This window comes from Suricata suricatta, chromosome 1 (genome assembly GCF_006229205.1).
Source record: "Suricata suricatta isolate VVHF042 chromosome 1, meerkat_22Aug2017_6uvM2_HiC, whole genome shotgun sequence".
In the NCBI taxonomy this organism is placed as follows: Eukaryota; Metazoa; Chordata; class Mammalia; order Carnivora; family Herpestidae; genus Suricata; species Suricata suricatta.
In genome coordinates, this window is record NC_043700.1 from 129,956,989 (window position 1) to 129,984,876 (window position 27,888).

Below are 27,888 nucleotides of genomic sequence, written 5' to 3' on the forward strand. Positions count from 1 at the left end.
ACCTGGGAGCTCATTAGATGCACCATGACTGTTTGAGAAGCACTGATCTAGAATGTTCTTTTTCTCCTAGACAGTCTTTACTCATTTTTCAAAACTCACTTCCAGGAAGCTGAGGTCAGCAGTTCAAGGACTCTCAGGGTTGGGGGGCAGCCCCAAGTCGCTTTTAGGAGGTCTGTGAGGTCCTCCCTTTTCTGACTGCATGTCAATGTGAGGTAGTTTCTCTGAAGCTTTCAAATGTGAGATGAAGAAGCCATGTGTATATCAGCCTATTCATTCTCAACAACAGCAAAAAAAAAAAAAAAAAGAAAGAAAAAACCCAAAAACAAAACAAAAAAAATGGTCAGCCTGTCTAATCAGTTCAATGGCAGCAGTTGACATGGATAATGAAAGTGGCTGAAATGACTACATTGTCTCCTTTCTGACACAGAGACTGGCTGCCCGTGAGTAGCTTATCATTGATGAGAGTTTGGAAGTAAACTTGCTCCCTTGGGTGGGGGTGGAAAGTTGAATTCTGTCAATTGGTCACCATCCTTTAAGGTCCACATATCCGGTCCAGAATGATCAGGAAAGTGTCCAGGTGCACACACACACTCACACACACTCACACACACTCACACACACACACACACACACACACACACACACACTTGTATCTAGTGTCACTGCAGTCCCTTTTAACATTTTATTGCTAAAAAAGTAGGCAGGGCAATCATCATTTTTAAAAGTACTATTCTTTAAATTCTTTCAGTTCACCCTTCCTGAAAGTGAATTAGATTTTCTTACTTAAATCCCAAGCCAAATTCTAAAGTAAACAAAGAAAACCAAAGGTCATTGGCAACCACATCAAATGTTTGGGGTCTTGGAAACTGAGTATCTCTGAGAATTTGATGAAAGCTGTGGACTTTGAACCTCAGCAAATGGAAATACACAAAAGTGTTTGCACACAATTTCATGGCACCCAGATTAAGAAAAGTGGTTATATTTCTTCCTGCGGTGCTCACTTTATCTGAGGCAGTAGGGATGAAAATGGAACACAGTTGTAAGTGTGAGAGAAAGTGGCATGGCAGCTATAACTTTGTTTAAAAAATTATTTTGTACACGACTTTAAGTGTTCATTTTAGTCACCCGATTCAACAAACCATCAGGAATTAGTCTGTGTTCGGAACTAATCAGGAAGAGGGAGGGAGGTGAGTGGGTGGGAGGAAGGGCGGAGAAAGGCAAAGACAGAGACCAAGAGCCCTGGAGAGAGAACAGAGTATCAGTCTAATGAACTTAAGTTTGTATTGAGAAACTAGAGAAGCTCTAAGTAGCAAACCATTAGGAGGATGAAGTGACCTAATTGCTTTTACCAAAGACAGATGCCTTCTGCCCCTCACTCCTGGTGCAGGTCATCAGTTCAGCTGCTTCCTGGGCACCTACTGTGTTAACAAGCATTTTGTGTTCAAGAAACTGAGGGCGATCTGACTTGGATCAAGGCAAATCCTGCCCACAAAGAACTTGCCATCTACTTACCATGATGGAATCAAAGCTTTGAAAAAGGGAAAAGGCCTTTTAAACCTTCTTACTCGGTCTCAGCAATCAGCATGTCGGGGTCCTTACTTTAAGCACTTCATTGTCCAATGTTGTTGTCCAGTGAGGTCCAATAACGCTCTTTGTGTTGAAATTCTGAAATGATTGTGTTTATCTTTTAAGCTGCTTAGCAAATGAATACAAACTATTTCTACAAAGACAGATTAAAGTCAAGTGGATGGATGCAACTAACCTCCACATTCAGACCTCAAAAGTAAATAAAGCGAAAGGTCGGAAAGAAAATAAAAATACATCTTCTCCCCACTGTGTCGCAGTTTCCAGCAGAGCCATTTTCATGGGGCAGCCGTCCCTCATCTCTGCTTCCTTCATGGGGGAGAAGAGGCATCCAGAAGATGACGATTAGGCATCCAGATAGTCCAATTAAAAGATTTTCTTCTACGGGAATGCTTATCATGAAGTAGCACAGGGGAAGTGATGTCAACACTAATTGAGGGTCAGAGCCAAATCTGGAATGATTACGGCTTACAGAGCACGCTTCAAATGCCATCATCCTGAGCTGTCTCACTCAAAGCCTTGCAACACCAGAGAGGTAAAATCCACAGGTAAAATCACAGCAGTGGAGCCCATTTTCAACCTAAACAATTCAAACAGTCTGGAATATTTTCTCAAACACTCCAAAGAGCTCCCCCATCAGGGGTCTTCCATCTTCAGGTCTGCATCCAAACGAATCACATCTTTCGCCTCCTGTGGGCAACGCCGGAGGGGACAAAGGAGGGGGGAGAGAGTGTTCATCCATTCCATTTACAAACTGCCAGTGCGTATTATCTGTCCCCTAAATGAATGTTGAGTAAGCAGCCAGATGATTTTTGTCTGGTTCCCTGCAAGATGCAAAAGTTTTAGGGAAAATGAATTTCTGGCTAGGCTTTAAGTGAAATCACAAAACCAAATAAGTTTAATCAAGATGCCAGTGACAGCTCATTGCTCATCATTAGAGAATGTCTGTGGGGCTGTAATTTCTCTCCGACCCGTGGTGGTATTTGCTTCTTTTCACATTTCTTTGGGCCAGCCCCCCTCAGAAGTCAGCAGTGGGCAGATATTCCCCCTTCTTTCATGCTCTCGTGATTTTCTCTCTGGAGATCTCACACTCCATCGGCTCTGGACCACTCACTGTGCTTAGGCTTAGTCAAGCAATAGGAAATACTTGCAGGCAGAGAACATCAATTTCTTTTTCATCTAAAGAAAAAGAGATTTTAAGATGCTTTGCACACCCAGATTTGGGAACAGCGGGAAAGAAAAAAAAGAAAGAAATTCCAAATCCTTTCTTTTCCATAGAATTTTTGGTTCCAGGTCTATTTTTATTTTATTTATTTTTTTTTAAAGAAAGAGAACACAAGCAGTGGAAAGAGGCAGAGAGAGAGAGAATCTTAAGCAGACTCCATTCCTGAGACAGGGCTCCATCCCATGAACTGAGCTGAAATCAAGAGTCGGACACCCAACCAACTGAGCTACACGGGCACTTCAATTCTATGTTTAATGTTTCAGTTCTCTTTATTGTGATCCAGTTTATTGGAATAAGGAAAGTTTTCAAAGCATTGCCAAAGTTGCAAGATGAGGGCCTATATCTTCATCTGTGTCCCACCACTGAAACTTACTTGCGCTGGGGTATCATGGTGTGTGATGGCATTTGATTTGGTGAATGGACTTCTTATCTTGAGCTAAATGCTGAAAAGCGTCTTCCCACTGTGAAATTGGTGTTAGGAGGAATTGTGAGGTGGTGGGAATGGGAAGGATTCCAACATCTGGTGTAGGTCTGTTCTGATAAGCTGTCACTTAAAAAAAATTGTAAGCTTATTTATTTATTTTGAAGGAGAAACAGAGAGAGTGCACAGGGGAGCGGCAGAGAGGGAGGGAGAGAAAGAATCTCAAGCAGACTCTATGCTGTCAGCACAGAGCTGGACTCAGGGCTCAAACTCACAAACCGAGAGATCATGACCTGAGCCGAAACCAAGAGTCAGACACCTAACCGACTGAAGCACCCAGGTGCCCCAAAGCTGTCACTTTAACGCAATAGCTGGGGCTCCAGAGCTGCTTATAGAGGGAGCTTGAGTACTTTGGCTTTTGTGTTTTGCGCTCAAACCTGTGGTTCTCTGGTTTTAAATCTGTGGAAGAGAACTACTCTTCCTTGGGACGTTCTTGGATTCACACCAACCCTTCTCTCTAGTCCTTCCCCATTATCTTGTTCTCCCTTGATGATAGGAGGGGTCTTCTCCTATCTCAGGGTCTGAGTGTTCACAGGAAGACAGGGAAGAAATCACCCGCATTCTAAATCAAGACCAAACCCGTTAGAGTGACTGTTCTCTTAAATATTGCCAATATTTCGCCATATTTGGCAGCTCAGAGCATGACCTAGAAGCTTATGCTCAGAAATCATTCTGTTAAACTGGAGCTGCGACGTCTCACAGTGAAACTTGTTGGAAGCTGGGGTTTGGGGCCCGGATGAGCACAAATGTCTTTAATCAAGTTGCTGGCTTCGTATTCACAATTCTGTGTTGCACCAGTCCAAGAGATAGGAATCTCATGAAGAACCCCAAAGTGGGCTGCACATTTATTGTGTGGTTTGTGGGTTTTTTTTGAAAATTGGGCATTTTATCTCTCTTGCTTTATGCCCTACTGGTCACTGTAGGTTTTTCATGTTCCTGAGAAGCTGAGAGCTCATAATTTATTAACCAAAGAATCCTTTACTTAATTGTCCCGCAAATACGTGGGAATGCCTGCTTATGTGCAAGCCCCTGTGCCAGGCTCTGGAGAGTGGCCTTTTGCTGGACTCTGCTGGCCCAGCAGTGTATCCACGCTGCATGGCAGGTTACCTCGGAAGCTGGCTCTGAGATGGAAATTATGTCATAAGAAGTGTACCGGAGGGAGTCTTTGGGTCAACCCCTGTGGAAGAAGTGATGGAAACAAGACTGGGCAAAGGAAGAAGCTGGGTCCTGATCGGTCCCAGTGAAGGCCTCAGCCTCCCTTACAGTGGGCACTGAAGTTGGGGTAACAGAGTCATGGAGAGGTGAGGCCGTGGGACCAGGCAGTGGACTACTCCCCTTATGTAAGTCGTCACTGGATAGGGTTGTTAGGAGAGGGCGTGACCTAGGGCAGAGCGGCTCTCTCTAGCAAAGGCAGCACCGCCAGCAACTCTCCATTGAAAGGAGATCCAGGTGGCACAACAGAATCCACTACAGATACTAGAATGTGTTCAGATGCTCCACAGAAGGTCCTGACTCAGCTGGTTTGTCCCAGAATAAGGCACTGGGGGTAAAGCCACTCTGGGGTTGGTCAGGTCAGTGACTCGTTCCAGGAACCTTTCCATCTTTCTGCTCTGTTAGCCTAAGGGATCCATTTTGTTTTTCAGTCTTCTTCCTAGTCCTTGTTCATGGTCACAGAAGGCCACACCTGGCGTCACTGTGAGAAAAGAGAAGCCGTCTCTGCCCGTGTGTTCTTTCTGTGGTCAAGACAACATTCTCTCGTCAAGAAAACATTCTCTCGTCTCACTCTTTTTTATTGTGGTAAAACATACACAACATAGTATTATTGTTTTAAGCATAAGTGTACAATTCTGTGGCATTAAGTACATTCACAATGTTGTATAACCCATCAGCAATATCTATACCTAAAGCTTTTTCATGTCTCCCAACAAAAACTCTATACCCATGAAATGGGCACTTCCGTTTCCCTCCAGCTCCTAGGAACATCTACTCTACTTTCTGTCTTCATGAATTTTCCAAATCTAGGTACCTCATATGAGTGGAATTATAACAATATTTGTCCTCTGTGTCTAGTTTATTTCCCCAAACATGTTTCCAGGGTCCATTCATCCATGCATGTTATAGCATATATAAAAACTTTGTTCCTTTTTATGGTGGAATAACATCCCGTGGTGTATATATATATATATAACATTTTGTTTATCCACTCATCTATTAATGGAAACTTGGCCTATTTCTACATTTTGGATACACTGGACAACACTTCTATGAACACTGGTGTACAAATATATGTTGAAATCCCTGCCTTCCATTCTTCTGAACATATACCTAGGAGTTGAATCCCTGGGCCATATGATAATTTGAGGTTTAACCTTTTGAGAAACTGTTTTCCATAGCAGCTATGCCATTTTGCATTCCTACCAGCAATGCATAAAGGTTCCAATTTCTCTACATCTTTACCAACATTTGTTATTTCCCTTTAAAAAAAATTATACCCATTTCCTCCTCATATCTTACTGACCACTGTTGGCCAGTTCCCAAATTAATTATTGGGAAAGTGAATGAGATTACCATTGATTGCCTCAAACCAGTAAGGACTCACATCCTGGGTAGAGTCCACATTCCCTGAAGGACATGGCTGCAAGGGAGAACAGTTAGATCCTGAACAAAATCAGGACATTCCAACAAGAAAGAAAGCATAGAGGTGGATTAATGGGAGGCCACCATCAATGTCTGTCTGCAATGGAGAGGTTTTAAAAATATCAATGCCCAGAACAGAAATTCTGATTCAATTGAGCTGGTCTGCAGTAGGTTCCCAACATCAGTCATTTTTAAATGTTCACCCAGTTGATTCGAATGTACAGTCAGGGCTGAAACCACTGACCTAGTAGGTGAGGCCACTACTACACCAGCGAGTATGAAGCTAAGAAGTACAACATGCTGCATCAGCAGCACTGGATAGGGGGGCACTCTGCCTATTCTGACGGACCAAGGAAATCCTGCCAGAGGAAGTGATGTTTAGATTGATATTTGGAAACATTAAGTAAGTCACGCCAAGAGTGTCATAGACACGGGAGAGGGAAGGTGGTGCCTGAGAAATGGGAAGAAGTTCAGTCCAGCTGGGATGTAGTATTTTTATTTAGAGATGTGCATCTCTTAGGACAATGGCCAGAGCCCACACTCTGGCCTGGTTTACTTCTGGGTAAAACCTATCCCCTGTGTCCTGTTCTTGGTAAACCAAGTAAGTAGCAGGCTGCCTATGCTTCGTACAACCAGTATGGCCTTGAGGAAGTCCCATGACCTCCCCGGAGCTCCAGAAAAGTCCTACAAAGTGAGGGTATAATGAGCACTTCACAGGGATGGTATTGGGTGAGGAGATGGGCTAAATGGGTGATGGGGTGCGCACTTGTTGGGATGAGCACTGGATGTTATATGTACGTGATGAATCACTGGGTTCTACTTCTGAAACTGATACTACACTATATGTTAATAATTTGGATTTAAATAAAATTTAAAAATTATAAAAGATAGACAGATAGATAGATAGATAGATAGATAGATAGATAGATATCTTACAGAGTTATTGTGGAACCCAGATGAAAAAAATATATGTATGTGAGTGTCATACATTAGTATGCTAATGAGTTCCTAATTTTGGTTCCTGTCAAACCTCTCTCTAGAGCACCTCTAATGTCCAGACCTGAACATCAAGCTGCCTACTTGACATCACCCCCTGAGTGCATAGTGGGCATTTCCCACCTGACATGTCTAAGATTGAGCTCTTCACATGCTGCTCAAAACCAGCACCCCATCCATGCTTCCCGCTATTGGCTAATGACATCTCCATTTTTAGTATCATCCTTGACTCCTTTCTATCCAACATTCAGTCTGGTAATAAGTCCTGTCACTCTATTTTCAAAATATATACAGAATTTGACTTTAACACCCGCCACCCTTGGCCTGGTCCAAGCCAATGTCTTCTCCTGCCCAGATTTGGTAGCAGCCTCCTAATTACTGTCCCTGCTTCTGACCCTACCCCATAGTCCATTCTCAACACAACACTTGGGGTGACCCTGCTAACCTGTAAGTCAGATCACCCAGCTCCAAACCTGCCCAAGGTTCCATCTCACTCAGAGGTTGAAACCCTTTTGACGACCTGCCACACTTCCTGTGACTCAACCACCATTTTTCTCTTAGTTTCTACATTCTCCTCTTTGTTCACCTGCTTCAGCCCCAATTCTCCTGCTTGTCCCCGAATGTGCCAGGAACACTCTGGCTGCAGGGCTTTTGTTCTTGGGGTTTCCTCTGCCTGGAATTTTCTGCTCCATTTAGCCACATAGCTAACTTCTCACTTTCATGTCTTTACTCAAAAGCTATAATGTCACGAAGTTCTTCCCTCAACACCCTATTTTAAATTTCAGCACTTGCCCTTGACTTCATATTCTCCTTCTCTGCTTTATTTTTACCTTAGTATTTACCACTAACATGCTCTATATATTGTTTATTTACATTGTTTATTAGCTTTCTTCCCTACCAGAATATATATGTGTAAATTTTTATATGGTATATACATAATATATATATTTATCAAATCTTTCTACCAGAATACCCCTACTCCCCAAGGGCATGGATTTTTGTCTGATTTGTTCACTTTATATCGCTAGTACCAGGACAGTACTTGGTACATAGTAAGAACTCAATAAATTTGTTAATACCACATTTTACAGAAGAGAAACCTGGGGCTCAAGGCAGTTAAATAATTTGCTGAAGATAACACAGCTAGGAAATGACAGAGTCAGGAGGTTTACCGTTCTATGATGCTTTACAACATAAAAACGCCCCGCCCCCAATCCCACCACAAACCACCCGTATCTGCGCGCTTCACCCAGATCCGCTCTACAGCTGATGCTCCCACTTTGCAGTTCCTGTCCTCTCTAGGAATTGCCCTCACCCACATGGAACTGCCCTGCACCCTGAGGCCAAAGGCTGGATGATGTGGGTATACCTTCCCATTTGGGACAACTTCATAGGGTCATCCTTTAGAGCTCCCTGTTGGATCTGCTGAAACTCATTGTGGATGAGCTGCTTCAGCCCAACCCGCCTTCCTCCCTTCCTTACAAGTGTCTTTTAAGAGCAGTCTCCCAAATCCTTCTGCATGTGACTCCAGGGAGCCTAATCTAAGACCACCAGTCCCTTCATTGTCTATTGTCTTTGCCCCTCCCAGCCATAGCCCACTCATCTGACCTCCTGAGTACCCTCTTTCCACTAAAATGCAGCTATCTTGTATCCCAGTGTCTTGAAAATGGGTGTTGATGGGTTAACATTTGCCCAAGAAAAGCAAATTTTATAGCAACGACACATGCAGCTAGCAATCTGCAAAACACACTTAGGCACGTGATTTCATTTGCAAAAGCAGAATAGCATGATAGTCTCTGGAGTGTTTCTGCTTGGATCTGAATCTTGGTCATACTACTTCTTAGTCTTGTGATCTTGGCCCAGCTACATAATCTTTCTGTTGCTCTGTAGAATGGCAATAATAATGCTCGCTTCCTCCTAGAGTTTTTATTAGACTTAAGTGAGTCTAATAAAAAAAGGTCTTGGAGTAGCTGTGACATATAATATGCACATAGTATACATTAGTTATTAGATCCTCACAAAACCCCCTAGAGTATTATCATTACTGCCTGTGGCAGACACCTCTTGTGCCCCACCGCCTACTCTCTGCCCATCTTTTCACTCCAGCCGTGGCTGCCGTGTAATCCAGGTGTAACCCCACGGCACCTTGCTCAGCTGGACTGCTTATTTCTTGCTTCCTTCCTGGTTGCTTTGCCCCTGCCACCTGAGATGCTTCCAGAAATGCACTCTTCAATCCTGACCCGAGTGAACGTGGAATTGTGGGGGAGCTAATATCCCCTGTGAATCCCTTGACCTGGAGGGAGTTAGAGCCAATGGGATAACCCTGAGGTATATTCTGTCCCATCAAGACCCAAGTTCAGGTGTCCAAAGCATGGGCACCCCTGGCTTGCCATTCCCTCCTTCCCTGTCTCACTTTTCCCAAAATAGACTATCCACATACATGCCCTTGCCGCGTGCTCACTCTTTGTGGAACCATGTAACTGTGCACAAGAGGAGAGTGAAAGAATTAAAAAAAAAAAAAAAGGTTTGTTCAACATCCAGAATCAGATCTAGACTCAAGTTCAAGTCTTCTACCTCCTGAATGTCATTGCTCCATACTGTGCCACTTCCCATTTCATACATATGTACCTTAACAGAGGCCTTCTGGAAGCTTGACTAGCCCGGGCGAGGCCAGGGAGGGGAAAGCCATGAACTCCTGTCACCGTCCCTTTAGTGTGCTGCATAGAGCTGGTTCACAGGGCTAGCGGGTGGAGAACAGTGGTTACACCTGACTGAAGCCTGGGGTGGGGACTGTGTCGAATTTGTCTTTGTATCACCAGTACTCATGACTTAGCATAGAGTAGGTGCTCAGTAAATCTTTCCTGTGTACACAGGTCTGGAAATCAAACTATTGATGGTTTCTTTGTAAAGATTACTTTTTATGCAGCTGTGCTTATTCCTTTATTTACCATCTATTTTTTATGCTGGCTTGGAATGTAATCACCAATGAACAGAGAACATTTTTGAGAGGGGATTGGATTGTTTACGTTTTTCTCAAGCTAAGTTAGTACAGAATCATGTGTCTGGAGATTATTCAAGTAATACACAGTTCTTGAAATCATTTAGGAAAGCCTGATTACCAAGTTGATCGGTCAAAGAAATAGCTAGGAGTTGTCAAACTGGTGATCTGTGAGAGCTCTGAGGTACACGGGTCTCACCAGCACAGCATGCCTTGTTTTATGTTGCAATTCCTCTGACGTACGCTACAGGCCCTGCCACTTCCCATAGCGTTCTACCCATCCTAACTCTCAGATCGGGTTTACTTGCGTCGCCTTGTAGGTATATGATAGGTTTGTGACCCCTGTACAGAGCAATATGCGACAGGGTACTTATACAGAAGGAGTTGAAGGAACTGACTGGCACAATTCTCGGCTTTTCCTGTGGCTTGTTCATCTCATTCCTGCCACCATCAACAGGTGCCCGATGGTAGCGTAATGTCCTGCCTTGCAGGTACTACAAGATCACCGTGGTGCTCATGTGCTTTGCGATCCCCACGCTGGTACCCTGGTGCGCCTGGGAAGAGAGCCTGTGGAACGCCTACTTCTTGGCCTCCATCCTCCGCTATACCATCTCACTCAACATCAGCTGGCTGGTCAACAGTGCCGCCCACATGTATGGAAACCGGCCCTATGACAAACACATCAGTCCTCGGCAGAACCCACTCGTCACCCTGGGTGCCATTGGTGAGTAGGGGCATGAGAACCAATGGAGAGGATGGCAGCTCAGATTTTCTCAACCTTCCAAAGGTTTTCTGGAATCTGTAAAGAGAGGCAGTGGAATGGAGTCAGGTAGGATGAACTTGGGCTTTAATATTAGAATCCTGGTTTTTGGACAAGTAACCTAAGCTCTCTGATTTAGAGTTTTCTTATCTGTGAAATGGGAACAGTGAAGCTGACTTCATAGCTATGTTGTGAAGATTAAGTGAGATACTGTATGCAAACTGCTTAGTAAAATGTCTGTCATATAGTAAATGGAAGGCAGCTCTGCTCACCACTATACCACCAACGCTGTTGTATAGTAAATGATCAATAATTAGGAACTAATTTTACTATGGAAATTTTCCTAAAGGGGGAGTAGCAGCTGGCTTTTCTCTCATTTGCCCTGACCATTCAGCTGTCCGATCATTTGACTGACTGTAATACAAAAGGCCTTCAGACAGAGAGATGGGAAGAAACAAGAGTGTGGCATCTCATGGTGCCACGAAACGGTTCGGAGCAAGGCCTCTGGATTCTGACAAGTTTGGCTGAGTCTTGGTTCCTCCACTTACTCCCTGGGAAATTTGTCTGGCTCCTCCGCACCTTGTGTCTTCATCTGTAAAGTGAAGACAGTAGTGGCATTCACCTGCTCCTGGGGTCACCGGAGTGCTAGAGGAGCTAATACATAGTCTTTGCAGCAGTGCTGAGCATGAAATAAGTGCTTAGCTTATGACTAGCCTTGTGGTTTTTGGAAGTTACTTGTCCCTTCTGTACATTTACATCCTCGTTTTTAAAATGCGGAAAATAATAGCAGCTAGCTTAGAGATGTGAGGTTTATAGGCGTTAATACCCGTTAAAGCACTCAGCACTGTGGCTGGGACACAGTAAATAAGAAATAAGCATTAGCTGTATCTTTCTAGAAGTAACTCAGGCTTCTTGATAAGCTGAGTCTTGAGCATTGAGATCGACTCCGGGTAAGAAAGATCTGTAGCTAAGCAGCAATGGTCTCTGCATCACCTAGCAAGGAGTTTCTGCCACCACACTGTTAGGCTCATGTACTTATTAAGACCCGTGTCTTAATCTCGTGTAGTCGTGTTGACAACAGCATTCTGAGGTGGAATAAGCACCCAAATTTAACTATGGAAACACTGGCTAAGCAGAGAGAAAAGTGTCTTGGAAGAAGTTTCTGACACTTCTACTTCTTCCTCCTCCCCATCTCCTCCTTCATCTTCCACCAGGACTTCAATGAGGGGGGCCACATCCGATGTTGACCCTAGGAACAGATAGGAAGGGGACAAGATGGACCATTACCATCTTATGTGGGGACAGTAGGCCAGAAAACCCAAGGAATGTGACTGTGGCACTGGCCCTGAAGAGCTGGCTATTGGTTTTAAGTCCATCCAGGTCAACACTGGCCTCCTAGTCAGTTTTCTTCATTGAGGTCCTGGAAAGACTCCCATTACACTGTGTGATAGATGCGGAGTACATACAGGGTTCTCAGAATAGTGTCTGCTTCTGAAAGTAGTGGCGGAAACTCCTTTATACTAAACTCCAGTGCAGGAAGAACACTAAAAATTATAAGGGTGGAAGGGGCAGGATAAAGAAGACCTAAATTAAGAAGAAAACTGCAGGGGCACCTGGGTGACTCAGTTGGATGGGCATCCATCTTTGACTGTGGTCATTATCTCATAGTTCATGACTTCAAGCCCCGCGTAGGGCTCTGTGCTGATGGCTCAGAGTCTGGAGCCTGTTTCAGATTCTGTCTCCCTCTCTCTCTCTGCCCCTCCCACACTCATGCTCTGTCCCTCTTTCTCAAAAATGAATAAACACAAAAAATAAATAAAAAAGAAAACTGAATCACAGATTCACCCATCTGATGTATTCATTACAGAGCAAAATCCTTCAACTGTGGTCAAGAGAAGAACTACATGATGACCAGGGCCTCCTTAAGAAGTGAAGGTGGAATCTGGCAGTTAGTTCTTCAAGTAGTTAAAAATAGTATCATATGATCCAACTACTCCACTATACATAAAGAGTAATAAAAATATAGGTCCACACAAAAACTTGTATATGAATACCATAGTAACATTATTCTTAATAGCCAAAAACCAGAAATAATTCAATAGTCTGTCAATTAAATACAATATGTTACATCCATACAACGGAAAACTATCTGGCAATAAAAATTAATGAAGTACTGATATCTGCTACAACCTTGAAAACATGATGTTAAGTTAAAGAAGCCAGAGTCACAAAAGGCTACATATTGTAAAATTTTTTAATATAAAATGTTCAGAATAGGAAAATGTACAGATATTTATAATAGGGTTGTCCAGAAAAACAGAATCAGTACATGTATGTATATGTATATATGTGTTATACATACACTATACAGTTTTTATGTATACTGTAGTATATATTGTATGTTCTCATAACAAATCTCCATATATATAGGGAAACAGTACAATATCTGTATAAATATAAATAGATATATATTTGTAGGACATAAATAGATATCCTCCTGTTTCATGTGTGTATATATGTATACATACATATATATATACATATGCGGATATGTATAGGAAAAGGAGGAGGGGAGGAGAGGGATGGGGAGAGGAGAGATTTATTATAAGGAGCTGGCTCACATGATTACGGGAGCTGAGAAATCCCACAATCTGCCGTCTGCAAGCTGGAGACTCAGGAAAGCCAGTGATACGATTAAATATGAGTCCAAAGGCCTGAAAACCAGGGGAGCAGATGATGTAAATCCCAGTCTGAGGGCAAGGGAAGATGCGATAGATCCAGTTCAGTGAGTGAGTCAGAGAAAAAGGGGCAAATTCCTCTTCCTCCACCATTTGTTCTGTTCAGGCCCTTAACGGATTGAGTGATGGCCAGCACCACTGGGGAGGGTAATCTGCTTTACTGAGGTCACTGATTCAAATGCTCATCTCCTCCAGAAACACTCCCACAGACACGCCACACAGAAATGTCTAATCTGGGCGTGCCCCGGCCAGTCAGACCGACACAGAGAATTAACCATGACAGAGAAAGAAAGGAGGGCTGGAGGGATGGTGGGATGGGTAGGGGATGACAGTTCAGGAGTGTGCACCTTCCTTTTAGGTAATAAAAATGTTATAAAATTCATCGTGGTGATGGATGCCCAACTTGGTGAAAATACTAAAAGCCATTAAATTGTACTTCAAGTGGATGAATTATATGTTGAATTATATCTCAATAAAGCTGTTTTAAAAAGTCAAATAATTAAGATACAAAACATAAGGGAAGGGAAGCAAAAATAATATAAAAATAGGGAGGGGGACAAAACATGAGACTCTTAAATATGGAGAACAAACAGAGTTGCTGGAGGGATTGTGGGAGGGGGATGGGCTGAATGGGTGAAGGGCATTAAGGAATCTACTCCTGAAATCATTGTTGCACTATGTGCTAACTAACTTGGATGTAAATTTAAAAAAATTTTTTAAACCTAATCAGGGACAATTGATTAAATGATTTTGGAAACAATAAAACTAGACATGAGTCTCACACACACAAAAAGTCAAATGAAAGAAGCCCTGAGATCCCTCCTGAAAACACCTTAATTTAAAAAAAAAAAAAAAAAGGTAAGGGAGGAAAAGCTGTTCTCCCGGAGGGGAGACTAATGCATGGGCAAATTTGGGACATGTAAAGGTCCGGCCCCTCAGCTTACTTACCTATCTGATCAGTGCTCATCTGGGTCATCCAAGCTCTCCCCAGTGAGCCTTCCTTTAATCAGTTCAGCCCGCAGAGCTATTTGCCTGTTATGAACATACATCCAAAGGAGGATCTGTTTGATCAGTTCATTTAGCATTGAGCTTACTAAGTACAGCTCCAAAATCACGGTAGTAGTTCATACAGGGAAATTAATATTGTGACTCTGCGCTGATAACCTTTTTTTTTCTGTTCAGATTTAGTGTAGCCAACTAAGTAAATTCTTCCTAAGGGCAGACACCAAGTCTTCTGCTGTCCAGAGAGTCTGACATAGTGCCTTGCACATGTAGATTCTCAATAAATGGGGGAGGGGGATAAATCTGTGCAGAGAGGTGAGGATGGGTTATTTCAATGTCCACTTTGTCTTCCAGGTGAAGGCTTCCACAATTACCACCACACCTTTCCCTTTGATTACTCTGCAAGTGAATTTGGCTTAAATTTTAACCCAACCACTTGGTTCATTGACCTCATGTGCTGGCTGGGACTGGCCACTGACCGCAAACGGGCAACCAAGCCGATGATCAAGGCCCGGAAAGCCAGGACTGGAGATGGCAGCACTTGAACCCGGAACTGGCCTCCAACACGTCTGCGATTGACACCTTAGTTCATGGCTTTTGTTCCTATAGTTCTCTTGTTCATTGGATGTGGGAGGGCGTAGAGGCTGGGGAGGGAACGGAATCTATGTGGTTTGGGAACTTTTCGTTTGTCTCAAAATAATGTGAAGGTATAACCATCGATGTAGCATCTGTGTAACTATGATTTAGCATTAGAGTATGAACATGTGATTTAATCGCTGTAGCTACAATATGTCAAACACACATACAGGATCATGTGCTTGTACATGATGTTAACCCTGACAGGATGCAGGAATTTCATATCCTTTCAGTGTGATTCAGGAGAGCATTTGCTTTCTTTTCTACCAGTTGACCCAGAACTGGTTTTAAACACATTATCTGAAGGAGCAGAGAGGCAGGATAGAAGACTAAAGAGAGGGTCTAAGTAACTAAAGAAAGTTTCTGTTTTGTAATTACCGTGTGTGTGTGTGTGTGTGTGTGTGTGTGTGTGTGTGTGTGTGTGTGTTTCTTGTTCTTCTTTAAATAAGACAATTGAAAAGTTTAAAAAATGACAATACAGGAAATGGCTCTCTTATTTTCTTGCCCTGTTTACAGCTTGTTAATGCTCCACTGTCTTTGCTTCCAAAGAGATCTGTTCACAGCCCGACTAGTTTTGTGTCTTGATTATGGCCGGCCGACCCTATAAATCAGTGCCTGTTTAGGTGTTTGGTTTTGTTCTCTCCGCTATTGTCATTTTAAAGGTGTATAACTCAGATGTGCCAGACATAAAATTAAGCTCAGATTAAGCTCTCATTTAAATGTTTAGACACCTAATTTATATTCTAATTGATCTCAGCCACTGATGCATGTACTTTAACTACTCCTGCTAAATAAGCATATTAATTTTCCACACTAGGCCATCAGATCTTAATAACTGAGTTATCTAGAACTCAATGTCTACTAATGTTTCCCCTGCATGCCGCTTTCATTGATTTTGCAGAAAAATATAAAGTGATTATGATGTAGCTTCTGGGCTAAAAACAATGTTGTGTGTTAAGTTGCCTTGTAAAGGGCGTGTGGAGTTAATGGGGCCGCGTGCCCTGTGTGTTTGCTGTTAGAGCAAAAGAAAGATGGCGCGCTTCTACGATAGGTCTTTTCAGGAAAGATGTGGGCCTTTAGAATTTAATTTAAAATGTTTAAAAAAGAAGTGATGCCAACAGGAAATTGTCACAATGAAGTTCTACATCCAGCAGGTGTTTAACTGTGTAATTTTGCCATTCGTAATGTGTACGCTATGAGTGATTTACAATAAATGATTATTAAGTGATCGGTGTTCTTGACCAGGTACTTAAATGATGTTCACAGGATGTTCTCTCCAGGGTACCTGAAGCTCCGTTATAACCACGTGATTCCCGTTTGATTCCAGCACTGGACTAACAACGCCCCTAAGACCAGGCCTCCTGTATCCCATCAGCCTTACGCCAGAGGGAAAACTGGCTATTTTTTTTTTTGAATGTGGACCCCTGAGTGGTGTCGTTCCCCACTTCTCACTATCCAACACTCTCCAAGTTTGTATTGCTTCCAGCTTACCTGTCACCCAAAAGAGCATGGATACCTTCCTCCCCCAACCCCACCAGACCCCACTAGTGGTGACCAGGGGAGTGGGAGGTGGGCTCAGCTCTCCTTCAAGTCCTGCCCCTCAACTTTTCCCTTGTGCTGCATCACTCTGTGTCCTTCTTTTGCCCTGAAGCGCCTGTGCCCCTGCCGTCAGATACAGATTTCTTAGGCTGCCTGCAGCTGAGCGGGGTTCCAGCCACTGGACCCTTCGGATATGACTGTGGCGTCTTCTATCTGCTTTGTATTGCAGCCACACATTGCTGAGACCTTGTATGGAGTATTGGCAGAGGGTAATTGTATCCCAAGATGAGTTTGTATCAACACGACCTAAAAAGACCTTGATTAGGAGTATTTCTGTGAATCTTTGACCCCTTAAATGTACTAACCTTCTAGCTTGTCCATTAATAGAAAAGGCTAAGTTTGGAAAAACTATTTGAAATCTTTTCACAGAAGGAGGATATCCCCCAGGTGGTCAAACGAAATCCAGAACCTCACTCCTCTGAATCTAAGTACCATGTATATATCTGCTCATGAATGAGGACGGGGATGATTTTGTTGAAGGAGTGGATAGGTGAAGGTTAGATCACTCTGGAGTCTTCCATATTAATGTTGCCTGTAGATCTCAGTAGCATCTAAGGGAGGTATTTCCCAAGACTATCCAAGGTGGCCCTAACGAGATTGGTACAGTTTAAAGCAAGGGGATGTCTTACAAGGCCTGTTTCAGAAGCATCTGCCCATGCACCCAGGTGAGGGGAGTCAAGGGGAAGGGATTCCATGCGTGTCATGGCAGCTACATGGAGCTGGCCTGATATGGCAGAACCAACCCAAGTGCGCTACTGGCCGGCTGTGTGGCCTTGAGAAACAGTCTTTCTGGATCCAGTTTTCTCCTCTACAAAGAGAGAGGATGAAACCAGAATCTGGCTAAGGTTCCACCAAGCCCTGATGGTCACCGACGGCAACAGAGATAGGAACGTGCCTGATTTGGGGTTTGAAACACCTCAGGTTGTACCCATCCTTTCTGGAATCTGGAAGGTCAAAAGTGAGGGGAAATCATTGACTCCGAGTGAGAGAACACAGACCAAGGCTGAAAGGAATGTGATTGGTAAAAAAAAAAAAAATGCACGTGTTTCATTCATTTTCAAAATATAATGAAACAACAAAAATGAACATAATTCATGAAAAACAATTTAATGAAAGGTATTGTAAAAAGCTCTGGCTCAGTGAAGTAGCAGAAATAGCAATGGATTCGAGTTCAAGTTTTGAGTTTGAATTCTCCCTTTTTTTAAATTGAGGTAGAATTGACATACAGCTCTATATTCAAGTGTATGACATAATAATTCAATATTTGTATAAATTGAAAAAAAGGGGGGGCAGGGCCACCTGGCTGGCTAAGTCTGTGTATATTGCAAAATGATCACCACAGTAATAAGTCTTATTAACATCTTTCACCATTTGCAGTTAGAATTTTTTTTCTTATGAGAGCTTTTAAGATCTACTCTCTTAGCGACTTTCAAATATGAAATACAATATTATTAGTTATAATCACATTGCTATACATCCCCATGATATTTATTTTATAACTGGAAGTGTATATATCTTTTGACCACCTTCACCATTTTGTTGACGCCCATCCCCCACCAATCTGTTCTCTGTATCTATGATTTCATAGTTGTTTTTTTCTTAGATTGTACATATACAAGAGATCATATGGCATTTGTATTTCTCTGTCTGACTTATTTCACTTAGCCTAATGCTCTCAAGTTGCATCCATGTTGTCATAAATGGCAAGATTTTGAATTCTAACTCATCATCTAACTTGGTGTGTTACCTAGAGTCATGTGATCTAGTGACTGAGCCAGCCAGGTGCCCTGAGCATAGGACTCTTGATCTCTGAGTCATGTGGTCAAGCCTCACCTTGAGGGTAGAGCTTATTTTAAATAAATAAATAAATAAATCGCTTGAAAACAGCAGATGCAAAAAGGGCCCTCTGATCTCCCTTTTTTCTCCCTAAAAGCAGATGAAACTCTGGTGTGAGAGCTGCCTTCTCTATATCAGGAGGAAAGAAACATTCTTATCATCAGAGACAGGGAGAAGGCACCGAGAGAATCAGTGCAAGCAAACCTTGTTAAAGTAACACTTACATTCCTTGGGCGTTCCCATATATTTCTGGCACTCTTTCACAATTAGTACTCTTTGTCCAGTCTGGTACACGGCACTTGGGCCCAACCACTTCTTGGGTCTTCTCTTTCCTGCGAAGGCTCCCATAAGCAAGTAATAATAAAGTCTGTTTGCTTCTCTCTCTCGTTAATCTGTCTTAATGTTAGGTTAGTTCTCGGGGCCCAGCCTGACCCCAAGAGGCTACAGGGAAAGCTCTGCCTCTCCTACAAAGGAGCCTCAGCCAGCCCTTCTGTAAAGGAACCAGACTGTGGATTGGATTGTCCCACCCAGCTATCCAGCTGGGAGCCATTCCCTCCACGTGAAGAAGCCTGGCACACCCACAGGACCTTTGTCCAGTCCCCCTGAGAGTCCCTCTCAACCTTGGCTTCCTTCCTGTGCCTTCGCACCCCCCTCAGAGGACAGGCCCCACTTCTTTTCTCCTCAGCAGGAGCCGGGATAGAAGACTGAGAGAGGGAAAAGGCTGAAACTAATGGAGAAGAATGAGCTTTGGGGATTATCTGTGACGTTCACTTATCCATGTCACTCCTGTCCTCAATTATAGAAGACACTGGAAGCCAGCTGACTTCTCAGGGGCTCATGTGAAACAAGGAAGGAAATAAGTAGCCTAACCTTTATAACCTTTTTAAAAATATTTCCCCATTTTTAGTTCAAAGTATTCGCCCAAATCCTTTCCTTCCCTTTCCTCTACGTCAAGGAAGTGCTATAAATGACCTGGAACTGCCTCTCCACTCTCCCCTTGGGTGATGGAGTTCGTAACTGCCCGCCCCCACCCCCACTCCCAGGAAAGTTCCTGACTTCTAAATTGGCAAGTCAGAGGCAAGAGGAAGGAAAGTGCTGGCTTGGTGGGGGGAGGTGGAGGGCGGTTGCAACGCTGCAAGCCTGTGTTCCAGCAGTTACTGTGCCTCTGTGACAGTCTTCTCACTTGCTTTTGCTCTCCCATGATGCCTCTGCCTGGGCATCTGGGATACCAGTCAGCACAGGCAGGCTGCCTCAACTTCCCACCGGTAAAGAGGAAAAGACCAGCAGACCACAGCCCCAGTTAGCTAGGGCCAGGAATCCTATGCCCTGAGAAAGTCTCCTTCCTTCAGCTCCTGACCTACAGTTACTAAGTGAAGAAGTTGACTTGGCCTTTGACCACTGGTTCAAATCCCTGCAACTCAGGATTTACTAAATCGATGTCCCCATCCTTCCCTTCTTGGATCCTCTGCAAGGCTATCTTTCATGTCATTGAGAGAAATCTCCAAAGTTGCTTTTCTGATAGAAGCACCGACGGCTGGGTGGCGTCACCAAACCCTATGCTGTCAATGGACATAGTAGCTGGGTCCCACTGGAGCAGGGCATGGTTGTATTTTTATTATCAGGTTTCTTAAAAGCTGGTGTTCACAGTGTACGAATCATAAAATAGAAGAGCTAATTGTAGAGAGTGCTCCTTTTTCAGGACGTACCATGTGAGGGTGGCGGTGAGAGGGAAGGGGCGACCCTATCTGGTACATGTTGTGACCATTGTGATCACTGAGTGAGGACGAACTGGTAAACTGGGATAGCCAGTGTCCCAAAGGAAGAGTGAATCATCAGTGGAGGTGATGACTTTCCAGGGCCAGGAAACAACCTTCTCACACTTGAGGTACAGGGATCCAGAAGACCCACTCATTTTCTCCTGGTCCTGAAATTGCTGCCTGTGAACACAACAACTCATTTCTCTGAATTTAAAAGCCCAGCGTCATAAAGTTCTTGTTCCAGATGTGCCAAACAATGAGCACATGTATTTGCACTGTTCTCTACAGGCCCTGCTGGCATGAGCTGTTTGTAACACACACGTAAATCAGCTTGTTAGCAAGAATGTGTACACAGATGCACCACAGCCAACCAAGGTGAAAAATGATCTCAAAGTGGATCTTTGATCCCCTTTAGGGATTCAGTGCTATTTTTAAAAGTGAAGACCTTGATTTTTGCCTCTATGTGGGAAATTTTCAGCAATGATATATTGGACTCTTTCCAACTACCTTTTTAAGTCTATTTGAAGCCAGAAGCCTGGATCAGTTTCAAGACACTGAAATGGACAGGGCGTTGGGGTTTTTTTTTTATTAGAAAAATTACTCATTTCCTCTTCTATCATACATCTTACTATGCATGAAACAGGCTTGCATACACATCTGAATAATGTACTGTCTAACGGCAAAGCACCATAAGTAAAGCTGATTGTCCAGAGTATCTTAGCTCATGGGATCTTCTTGCTTTGTCATTTTATATTAACTTTTGAAAGTCAGAAATGTCATTTCCAAAACACATTAAAGGAACTGTAAAAAATAATTACTTTATTCAATATTATAGTTGTAGAAATGGAGTATATTTTCTCTAAGAAATGAAAAACAAAAAAATGCCATTAACATCATTGGTAGGTCAGTAAAAGTCAGCGGGGGAAAATACTGATAAGCTCATCTCTTTGATGCCAAGAAGACATCCTAGTTCAAGCCTTAACATGCTTCCTATGTTTTCACTAGATGCTTCTTTCTGCCACTTTTCATTCTTTCCCATAGTTCACATCAGAGGATTGGTACAGCCTTTAAAACTTCATTAACAGGAGCGAATCCAATATCCACTGATCTCTTCCCAAAAGGTATTTAAACCCATCAGATAGCCTGGTAGTTTCATTCTCATGAATACTCTAGCCATGAAAACACTCAATAGGACACAGACAAATCCAATGAATAGAAGGAGAAATCTTATTGAGGTTGGAATGTCTGGTGCATTTGATCGGTCCAAGATTATGAATCCTAAGCCTTCTGCTGCAAATAGGAAGCTGGTGCGAGTCCTTCCATAATATAGTGTCCATTTACTCTGTGGGCTAAGAAAGCTACTGGCCTCTGATGTCCATCTTCATCAGTCATAGAGCCAATACTTGGAAGTTCAACAATAACATCATAAAGTAGTCTTCCCACAATGAGGATATAAGACACCACCACCTTCAGCCTCAGGCTGGGGCATTTGAGTGCTAAGATCAGGACCCAGTACGAAGTCCCCATCTTGGTGGCGGCAGGGGCAGCTCTCTGGACAGGCCATTTTGATGTGTTTTGTTTGTTTGTTTGTTTTTTGACATTATTTGGCTCTGTGGCCTACATTTACACAACCTAAGGATGGTTAGATTGCTACTTTGTTGGGAGATAAACAGCCTTAGGAGAAATATGCAATACCTCCGCTTCTTCATCTATGTCAGCACCGAAACAAATGGTTGCTTAGGTCCCTTCTTTGATCAAAAACTACAGGAATCAATAGCATGCAAGCTTAGAAAATGTTAGATTCTGCCCTATCCGAGCAAAACATGTGGCTAGAAGCCATCCCAATATTGTGTCCTTATAAAAGAAAAAAAAAAAGGAAGAGACTGCAGGCCAGAGCATTCTTAGGAAATCGCCTCTGTCGAAGCAAAGTAAACATTTGTAGATGGAAAGGCAGAATTCTGAGGCTGGTTGATTTTTCTGGAATGCCATTGCAATGGCTAAATATTTCTCAACAATTGCAAGGGAGGGGGTGTTTTTGTTTTGCTTTGTATTGTTTGGTTTTTAAGTTTCCATTTGAGAGACAGCCTTAAATTGAGCATTGCTGTGTCAAACATTTCCAGCATTATAAATCTTGGAAACAAGAACAGGCTTCAGGATAAGGTCACCAACCATCACATGCCATAATGGTTTGGCTGCCAAGGAGCCATACTTCGTGTTAGAAAGAGGCTGAGGGTGCACAGAGAATAATTTAAACCTTCCCAACAAGCTTGTCTTGTTCTTCTGATTGATAGAATCTGATTGGAACATTCAGTCTGTTGTTTTTCCATTTACTTTAAATTCAGCACTGCCACAGGAGAGAGAAAGAGAAAATGGGACAGCTTGAAGAGGTGTAAAAATAGAATTACTCTTTTGAAAGTCGCATATTTATCTATTTTTCTGCTACCCCCGTTTCACTGGGCTTTCCCGTTCTAAATAGATGAGTGCCCCTGGCTGCTGTGTATATACCACTTACAGGCTACTTTTAATTGAGGAGAGCATCCTTTATGACAATTTCTAGGCCACTTATCATAATGCATCTTACTAATTTATTTTGCACAAAAAACGAAATCAGATGAAAGCACATCAGACTTGAAAGACCACTGACATTATCATAGAACACCAGCAAACTGGTCCACAGATAACACCTCAAGTCACAACACACCACCTTTAGAAAAAAAATAATGACCAAGAAAAGAAAAAGAAAAAAATCTTCATCAGGAAAGTATTTTCCCAAACTACACCTACTTTTGACTATAATTGACTCGATTTTATAAATCTATTACAATGGCATAAAAAACCAATGCACAATGAATTCACAGCTCTCATTTAAGAGCCATGCAAACTATGCTGGTCTTAATTGCCAAGTGTTTTTCCAACCCACAGAATAGTGCCTGAGAGAGAAGTGTTGCTGAATGAATGAATGAATGAATGAATGAATGAATGAAAGAACAAATTGATGGATAGATGGATAGATGCATGGGTATATGGATGAATGGGGACGGATGTATGGAAGGATGGTGAATGGATGGATGCATGCATGGGGTGGGTGAATGCAAAGATCATGAAGGGATGGATGGATGGATGGATGGATGGAAGGATGCATGGATGAGTGGATGGATACAATGTACAGCAATGCAGAAAGGAACCTTTTTTAACATTGCTGTGTCTTACCTTTGTAACTCGTTTGTTTGTTTGCCCTGTCAAATGTGAAATCACAGGAAGGCAAACCCCTCTCTGTCTTGGGCACAATTGTACCGTAAGCTCCCAGCAGAGAGCTTAACATGTAAGCAGGACCTCTAAAATTTTGGTTGAGCTGTCATTGTATATGGATACAAGTAGGCCCTACTTTTACCAACAGTTGACCCAGGAATCCAAACTTACAAAAATAAAAAAATCAGAAAACAATTCTTAATTTTACAAAAGTATTTGGTACAGATTTCTTTTCATAAGCAGGCTTTGAAAACATGGCTCAAATTTAAAAAATTTTTCACCAACTTAAAAAAATTTCTTTATGTTTATTTTTGATAGTGAGAGAGATAGAGCATGAGCTGGGGAGGGCCATAGAGAGAGGGAGACACAGAGTTCAAAGCAGGCTCCAGGTTCTGAACTGTCAGCACAGAGCCTGACACGGGACTCGAACTCACAGACCACTAGATCATGACCTGAGCCAAAGTCGGACACTTAACCAACTGAGCCACCCAGAAGCCCCCTTCACCAACTTTTAAGAAATACATGTGGTGGGAGACACAAGGTCCACCTAAATTTGTGAGGATTGTCTAATCACAGAGCCACTCTGAGATGGTCAGAATTTGAAAGTTGCACGTCCGTTCTGAGGAGTTGCCCACGAAGCCACAAAACCAAGATCATACTAAGAAGGGAAACAGGCCAAGATGGTGTTAGGGGCTGACCCCCAACACCAGAATCTGACTGTGTGTGGAGAGAGAATCTTTAAAGAGGTGATTAAGTTAAGCCTTGTCTCAACCAGGTCTTTCTCCTCATTTTGCACTGGAGGTGATTCCATGGAGACCAGCATCATATCACCAAAGAATGTTCTGCCTTTCATCTTAATAACCAACAGAAATTTACTTAGCTTCCACTATGGGGAAGGCATAGGATGGAGCATTGTGGGGAGATAGATGGATCTTGTTTCTGACTCTTAAGAAGGAGACAAATTCACCGGGAAGGTAAGGAATCAAACCTTCCCCATCTCCCATCCCATTATGCAAGTACGATGCCATCACTTGCGCATTTTTTCCACAATAATTTTTTTTATTTTTTAAATTTTATTAGAGAGCATGTGCAAGAAGCAGAGGAAAGGGGCAGAGAGGAAAGAGAGAATCTTAAGCAGGTTCCACGCTCAGCACAGGGCCCATTGTAGGGCTTGATCAGCCTAACTCAAGAGTCAGACACCCAACCAACTGAGCCACCCAGGTGCCCCTCACAATAACTTTTCTAAATGTTGTAGATGAATTAGTGACTTAGGAAGTCCTAAGCATGCACTTAAGAGTTTAGACGTATTACATGGGGGAGGGAAGTGGTCAGTGTTATAGACAAAAATAGTCACATTCTTTCACTTAACATAAGCCAAACATCATCAAGCAATTAAATACATTATTTCCCGTTAATAGAAGCTCAAATCAAATGTTTCACTCAGTCAAACGAAGTTAGGAGAGAAACCATCTGTCAGCTCTGGGTTCAGCTCCAGCAGATCTGTTTTGAATACGATTGGCTGAGGCCTCGAATCATTAAAAAATAATCTCAACTGCTCACTGCCAAAAGTAATTTGCCCAGCATTGTCCACTCCTCTGAAGCAGAAGTAATGTTTCCTGTGGCTGTGAATGTCTGTGAAATAACATCACAAGATAACTGCCTACCGGCCACTGGAGAAAGTGAGCTGATAACAGAGGAGCCTTCTGTAGGAAGTGATAGGAAAGACCTATGGCGCCAAGTGCACAGACGGCCACAGGTCACTCTGCAGAGCGCCGAGACCTCCGAAAGATGGGCAGAACTGGGGAGTGTGGACCGCATAGACAGGCTTATAAGTAATCTGGGAGCATCACTGGGTTCAGGCTCTGGTCCTCTCATCAGTTCTGATGTGAGAGCTACAAAAGTAGAACAATGTATGTGCGTGTGTGTGATGTGTGTGAATGGGGACTCTCTCTCTCTCTCTCTGCATCTCTCCTCCACCTCCTCTCCTCTCCCTCTCAATGTCTCCTTCTTCGTCCTTTGTCCTCTTCATTCTTCTCCTTCTCTTCCACCTACTTCCCCTTCCCCTTCTCCTCCTACTACTCTTTCCCCTCCTCCTTCTCTTCCCATTTCTTCTTTTCCCCTTCTTCCTCTTCCTCTTCCTCTTCTTCCTCTTCTTCCTCTTCTTCCTCTTCTTCCTCTTCTTCCTCTTCTTCTTCTTCTTCTTCTTCTTCTTCTTCTTCTTCTCCTTCTTCTCCTTCTCCTTCTTCTCCTTCTCCTCCCCCTTCTCCCTCTCCTTCTCCATCTTCCTATCTTCTCTCTCTCCTCCCCTCCCTCCCTTCCCCAACCTCCAATAAATAACTTTCTATAGCTGGTCCCTAAGGCCCTTGCTTTTGCAAGTGGAGCTGCTGAGGGGTGGGGAGTGATCGCGCAGAAGCTCCAGTGACTCTGGGAGGCAGACAGCCGGGAGAAGCACAGTAAGGCAACCTCTTCCCCTGCCTCATGCCTTCTCCAAGGCTGGATTCTCTCTCCCTTAAAGACTTTGTTTCTCCTCTTTGCCCTTGGATGCTCAGGTCCATTTTATTTGCCCCTCCACACTGCTCTCTACTCAGAGAGGCTGCCAGGCATGCATCCTATCAGTGAGCTGGCATGGAGAATGGGGAGCACCAATAGGACAGAGGGAGGAGGGGAGGTCCAGGTGTTTATTTCCAGACTCCAGGCTGCCCCCTGACCTGACAGTCATGATCCTGTCTGTGTCCTTGGAGCTAAAAGAGTAATGCTGCCCCACTCTGACCAACTCTATTGTTTATGGTTGCTCAACACTCAACCTGGGCTTTTGGGAGTAGCCCATAAGACAGCTGTGGAAGTGCACCTGTCAGATCTTCTCTCAAGAAAGAACTTGCTGCACCCGAACAAAGTTGCAGTGAACTGATGACCCTCACACGTCAGAACCTGTTGCTTGGTTGTTTGTTTGCCATGCTCTTCCTGAACAGCCCTGGCCCATGACTGAGCATGGTGGGCACCATTTCTGCCCAATAAGAAAGACTCCACAAACTGGCAGTCATGGCTCCCAGTGCCTGTTGGGCCAGCTACGACTTTGTTAGATCTGAATCGTGCTCTGAGGCTCCCCCGCCCAATTGTGCTTCTTTCCTCATTTCTTATAGGTATCCAATCTGCATCAGAGAATGAAGTATTTCCCTGTGCATTCCTGCTTCCCTCCTGTTATCTTCCACAGACATAACTCCCACAAATCAATTACACCCCTAACTCCTGCCCGAGCATCTGCTTTCTGGGAAATCTAACACATACCTTTTTAATTTTTTTATGTTTATTTATTATGTTTGAGAGAGATACAGAGTGTGAGGTGGGGAGGTGCAGAGAGAGGGGAAGGCACAGAATCTGAAGCAGGCTCCGGGCTCTGAGCTGTCAGCACAGAGCCTGACATGGGGCTCAAACTCATGAACCATGAAATCATGACCTGAGCCAAAGTCAGAGGCTCAACCGACTAAGCCACCCAGGTGTAACACATGTCCTTTTAAATCTCTTCTCCAGTGACCCTGTTTGTAGCATCTCTTCCCTACTAGCATCTCTTCCCTCTCCTGAGACCTTGATATTCATTGAATGGCTCTCCATTTGAGTTCATACTGTGCCTTGGGGAGGAAAAGCCCCAGAGCCCCTCCAGGGCTGCCCTGCCCATGACCATAAACAAAGAAGGGAAACTGAGACTCCAGTTCCTGTCACCATCTGGGTAGCCCACCTGCATTTGCTTGCCGTCCGTGTCCATGCTCCCAGCCTGGCCCATCCAGGCCTGTGTAGGGGATCCTGAGATAACAGGGGAGGCTGGAGAGATGGGGAGAATCTGCTGGATGCGGGAAGAGCGGGGGAACAGTGATTAATAAGTGCAGGTCCCTGGCTTTTGTCAACAGAACTTTAGGAAAATGCATTTAATCCTAATCCATTGGAAGAAAACATCCAAAATCACTGAAGCAGTGAGACAAAAGTAGCATCAGAAAGGCCCTCAGTCTCTTCATAAACCTTGGAACTTAAACTTGTTACTCACTGGGCACTGGGCTATTTGGAAGTTTCGGGACAATTCGCTCTCTAAAGATTAAGAAGTGGGGGTTCTCTGCAGGCACGATGATTCTGAAATTGCCTAGGTTGGGACGGGGGATGTCTAACAGACTTTTGGGAGATACCTTGGTTAGTAATTCCTATACTTGCAGCACTGCACATATTTTCTAATTCTCTTAAAATAGGATGAGTGCCACAAAATCTTAAAAACAAAATTAACTTCATTATACAAAGCAAATGTCATAGAGAACTGAACATCGAGGCCACATTTTTGAAGACTGTTCTAGTTTCAAGAATTTCGGCCTCTTGACATAGCACACTTATGATCGCACTGTGTCTTTCC

General features: G+C 43.4%; 1 protein-coding gene and 1 pseudogene across 1 annotated transcript in view; one reads left to right on the plus strand and one right to left on the minus strand.

Moving 5' to 3' along the window:
• Positions 1-16,285, plus strand: part of SCD5 (stearoyl-CoA desaturase 5) — an 89,981-nt gene extending 73,696 nt beyond the window's left edge. Inside the window, exons 8-9 of the mRNA XM_029951621.1 lie at positions 10,413-10,645; positions 14,776-16,285. Coding sequence (XP_029807481.1) covers positions 10,413-10,645; positions 14,776-14,966 — 424 coding nt within the window. The 3' untranslated portion in view covers positions 14,967-16,285. The remainder of the gene's footprint in view (positions 1-10,412; positions 10,646-14,775) is intronic.
• A 5,042-nt stretch (positions 16,286-21,327) lies between these two features.
• Positions 21,328-21,776, minus strand: LOC115301670 (annotated as a pseudogene).
• Between the last annotated feature and the right edge of the window lie 6,112 nt (positions 21,777-27,888).